Source organism: Penaeus vannamei, chromosome 30, assembly GCF_042767895.1.
Source record: "Penaeus vannamei isolate JL-2024 chromosome 30, ASM4276789v1, whole genome shotgun sequence".
Lineage (NCBI taxonomy): Eukaryota > Metazoa > Arthropoda > Malacostraca > Decapoda > Penaeidae > Penaeus > Penaeus vannamei.
The window spans coordinates 31474484-31479386 of NC_091578.1; the positions used below are offsets into that span (position 1 = coordinate 31474484).

General features: G+C 47.3%; 1 protein-coding gene across 3 annotated transcripts in view; it reads right to left on the reverse strand.

Moving 5' to 3' along the window:
* Positions 1-314: 314 nt before the first annotated feature.
* The window catches only part of unc-5, a 663232-nt gene continuing 658643 nt past the window's right edge, over positions 315-4903 (reverse strand). For 2 of the 3 annotated variants that reach the window (XM_070143505.1, XM_070143504.1), the window contains 5 exons: positions 4699-4870; positions 4308-4453; positions 3804-4023; positions 3428-3590; positions 1753-3229 (listed from right to left, as the gene is read on the reverse strand). In XM_070143505.1, the coding sequence (XP_069999606.1) occupies positions 3058-3229; positions 3428-3590; positions 3804-4023; positions 4308-4453; positions 4699-4870 (873 nt within the window). In that variant the 3' untranslated portion in view covers positions 1753-3057. Of the gene's footprint in view, positions 3230-3427; positions 3591-3803; positions 4024-4307; positions 4454-4698; positions 4871-4903 lie in introns of all 3 variants that reach the window. The other variant, XM_070143506.1, reaches the window with a different exon arrangement.

Sequence of the window (4903 nt, forward strand, 5' to 3'; positions counted from 1 at the left end):
CTGGTCCGTTGGTTGTAAATTGGGCATGGATGTGTATGCTTTGTGTTTGTTTTTTCGTTTGTTTTTGTTCGTTTTTTTTTCTCCTTTTTTTATGTTTTACTTCCACACCAAACGACCTCGGCAGTTTCAATGAAGAAAATGATTCTTTGGTAGCCAGAGCGATATCTAATTTAGAATTAACAAGAAACATTTTTTTTTAACAGTACTCATAAAACATCTATAAGTACACTAGAAGAACTATTTTCGTCATTTGAACAAACAAAAAAATCGCAGCCAAAAATTATACATCGTGATGAAATTTCCTTTTTTAAAAATTTTAATCGAATAGTTTATAGAGTTCAGGATGCAATGTCGTTAACCAATGTCGTCTAACACTGCTAAGATGTAAAATAATGTGTATTATATATGACGATAATTCAACAGATATCCTGAGAAACTGCTAATCATCTCTATATCAGTAATGTACAAAACATAAAGCAATGTACAGCGGTGTGTGCATAGTGGGGCTGCATAGCTGGACGGCGGGAATGGACCGGCGACCGCCCACACGCACCATCCACACACCGTCGGCTCTCCTACCTCTCACAGCACAAGTGTCTCTACTACGAACACACAAGCGTTTATATAAGTGGGGTGTTGGGGGGGAGGGGGAGGGAGGGAAGGAAAGAAGGAAGGAGGGAGGTCACTGTCAAATGGAGTTTGAGAAGCCGCAAAGGAAAGCCGCCATGCTTGGTGGTGATGTTGGGAAAATTCCCCTTTTATTTGGGAAATCTCGTGTTTTATTATCATTATTATTATTAGAGTGTATAAGGATTCCCTCGAGAGTGGCTAAAAGAGTGGATCACAGTTACTATTCCCGCGACTACGAAAGCGAGTCGAGGGTGACCATGAGGGAGCAGAGAGCATGAGAGGTGCGGGGGCGTGTGGGGGCCGCGGTGGCTCCCGTGAAGAGGCGCCTCTCGGGTCGGGGGCGGCCTCGCGAATACAACATGCACCTTCTTCAACGTAATTCCGTCGGGCAGCTGCTTAAGCCTGGTTTGGGCGTGCAGCGCGGACAGGCGGAGTGTCTGCGCCCACGCCCGCCTCTTTAAGCAGTCCTCTTCGTATTAGCTGATGGAACATTCTGCATTTGAGGATTTTTTTTTGAAGGTCGAATCAACGGTAACCCCCATGCAAGATTTTGGTTCCAGTTATTATTTTTTTTCTTAATATATCCATATATGTCCCCCCTGTTAAGTAATAATTTGGACCCATGATTGCAACATATCAACGTTCCCCAAATCTTGCAGAAAGGTCCCCAAAACTGACCCATGTTGGCCTTTCGAAGTCAGGCCCACCTCATGGCGCTGTTCAGGAATGTGAGGCCGGGATCTCTCTTCATCAAGACGTTTGACTCGAAAATTTTGAAAGAGTAAAACAAATCCCCAAAAAAGGATTTCTTTTAGACGCAAACTTCAAGACGTTTGACACGAAAATTTTGAAAGAATAAAACAAATCCCCCAAAAGGACTTCTTTTAGACGCAAACTTCCTTTCTCAAAGAGCACGAATCCTGCAGCTGAAAGGGTCGAATCGCTCCTCGCTCGCCCTCCTGGACAGAGCACCAAAGAGGCAGTTCATTAATGCACTTGGATTTCGATCAAGGCTGTACTGGATTGGTTAATTATTCTAGTGTTTTTTTTAAATATATTTCTACACGTGACAGACTGGGCACCAAGCACTTCGGTTGCAAGTTATAGCAGAAGGTCCCCGACTGTAATTTAGTACATATTTTATTATCTTTCTTTTAGATACAGCACAAGTCTCTAAGCATGATTCCTTGACATACAAAATATCAACGCCAGTACATCCGCTTTCTTTCTTCTTACGCTACAATGTTTTTTTTTTATGGCAATATCACACAAGTGTAAATAAATAAACTATACAACATCTTCCATGACACAATAAACCAGAGCTATTACTTCCACAGCAGAACCGAAGTATCTATGTACAAAAAACCGAGAAAAAAATCGAACCATCAGGATCGTTTAACAATGCAGTCACAGAGGACCGCTTCACTGGGCATGCACCTGTGGCATATAGTTATATATATGTCTTAAAAGAGAGGTAACATCTATTAGGCAATGGTACTCTATACAAACATGGACGAACTGTCTGAACACTTGACACACGTGAGGTGCAGCAGCTACACGTTCCCACTTAGCCTATACACAGGGTCAGAAAGCTCGTGGTATGGTCAACTATCATGCTTTTTTTTTTTTCTTCTTCTATCATGGTTATATCTTGGTGGTGATTGTCCTGCTGGCTATGGCACGCGGTCTCCTTCGCCGCAAGAGGAAAAAAAAACTCGACGTCAAACACGGCAACGGTTGATCAATATTGCACTAAGTTCACTTTCACTTCCCGTCGGGCTCTGCAAAAGCTTCTGGTGAATCACAAAGAAGCGTAGGAGAGCGCTAGTCAAGCGTTTACCGTTTCATTTCCACATTTTCCTTAGCACTTTTGTGTTCCATTTAGCACTTTCTTCTCCGCTTCAGACACTGAGGCCGGCCAGATCCCACTGGCGATGTCCCTTAGTCTAAACATTTCACTTCAGGCAACAAGTTCAGGCACAGATCCGAACACAAACTGAAGTTCGTTAATGAACGCGTTGACGAAAACGGAACGAGCTTTTTTTATGAAAGATAAACAGCATCCCATAACTTGTGGTACTGAATGCCTTGGCGAGTGAACACACACATACACACATCTGGCAAACATGCACAAGAAAGCTTTTTATTTATAGGATAACTAATGTGAAAAAAGAATGTCAACTTATACGTGTATATCATCCGTCTGATATAACGACGTAGGGAGCACAAGATAGCACAGTTGTGTAAACCATAAGCGTCCTGGTTGTTTTCACCGAAAGAAGGTTCAACTCGTTTCCAGAAAAGAAAACGCAAAACCACTCAATAAAGTCTTCGACATCCGAAAGAGACGCGACCCACGCCGACGGCGGGGGGGTCGAGGCCCCTCCTCTTCATGATCGACTTCAAGGGCGTCGTCGCCTCCCGCCCTCAGATCCAGGCACCGGCGTGGCTCTCCAGGATGTGGGCGGCGTCGGGCCGTCCCATCACCCGGAGAACGTTCAGGAGATCCGTGAGGGCGGTGGGCTCCCGGTGCCGCGCCTCCCACAGGTCCAGGATGTGCTCCGTCGGGCTGGACTTGCAGGCGAAGTAGTTCAAGTACCTGTCACGGGGAGAGACAGTCAGTTACAAGGGGCGTCCCGTCAGCATAAATCTTCACGCCATCCCTGTATTTCATTTCCCACTTAAATCCCCTCGATTCCTCTTAGACCTCGACTGAAAAGATGCTAAATCCATCTTGCAACTTATCTAAAAAATTACAACGGGAATCATCATCCGACAAGCCATTCGGGCCACACACCTGTCCACGTTGAGCCTGGCCGCCAGCATCCGCCAGTCGTTCCCGCGGGCGTTGGGCGGGTCCAGACACCGGCACAGCTCCCACCGGAGGCGCTGCGGCAGACGGAAGGCCCCTGGCTCCGGCGTCAGCGTCACGAGGGACGAGCACCCGCTACTCGACGTCACTGCGAAGGGAATTTTATGGATTAACTACTAGTAATAGAATGAACATCATTTTTATTTTTATTGGAATTTTATGGCTTAACTACTTGTAATAGAATGAACATCATTAATAATAGTCAACGAACTCTAACTGGACCGCCACCGTATCAGCTTCTACACTTCCCACACGAGCACTATACACGTCTAAAAGTCTTCCCCTCACTCCGCCGACGCACCTGTGGATGTCCTCGGGGCCATGTGGGCGGGCGACGCCGTGACGGGCGCGTAGGGGAAGTCGGAGTTGATCCTGATGAGCTGGCGGTGCGCCGACGACCCCTTCTGCTGCGCCACCACCCTGCAGGCGAGGGCGGCCGCCGTGCCCTCGCTGCGCTCCAGGGTGAAGGTCGTGCTCACCGTCTCGCTCTTCGCGCCCCAGATGCCCTCGAACGAGATTTCCTGCGGGGGGGGGGGGGGGGGGGAGGACGTTATACGCTAGGACTCCGAAACGTATCAAATTTTTTCCGAAACTTTCTGTTCATATAAAATTACATATTATACATCCACGCTGTTTTTTTTTTTCCCCAATGTCATAAATTTTACGCAGCTGACGTAAGAATTAAGAAAATAAGCCAAACTACTGAACCCACATCACCTATCCCTTTCAAATACCCGCAATCAATCCCATTTTTTTCTACTTTGACACGTTTACCGAGACAAAAACTAGATCTCGAATCCCTTACCTGATAATGTTGACCCGGTCGGATGCGCCAGCCGGGAGCCAGGTCATCCAAGGTGAGGCAGAGGTTAGCACCGCAGTCCTGTAGCAACAACATCTTTGGCTTGTCCAGCAGGGAGGCCCCCCGACGCCGCTCCTTCGAGGTCACGTCTGGAGGAAAAATTGAAACAGGTCACGGACACGTTAGCATTTGGGATCAATCTACGTCTTGAGATATAAGATGATATATTGCAACGTCCAGTGACTGGGTTAGTTGTTTATATTTGGTTAAGGATTATCAACAACGGATTGTACAATTTATCCTCGTCATCAAATCTGTCAAATGGAGACAATTGATTTCTTTTAATTTTTCCCGATCTGTCACACTTTATTGCCCTAAAGTCCCCATGACTCACAGGCGAGGGCGGCGGTGGTGTCCTGCATGACGTGAATGGTGACCGTGAGCGTGCCCGACGGGGTGGGCGGGGGGGCGGCCGCCACCACCTTGACCTGCTTGACGGCGGCGTTGGAGCCCGCGCTCTCGCCCACCAGCACGAACTGCCGCAGCGACTCCGTCATCATGTGCACCTGCGGGAGGAACACGAGTTATTTCGCTGTCGT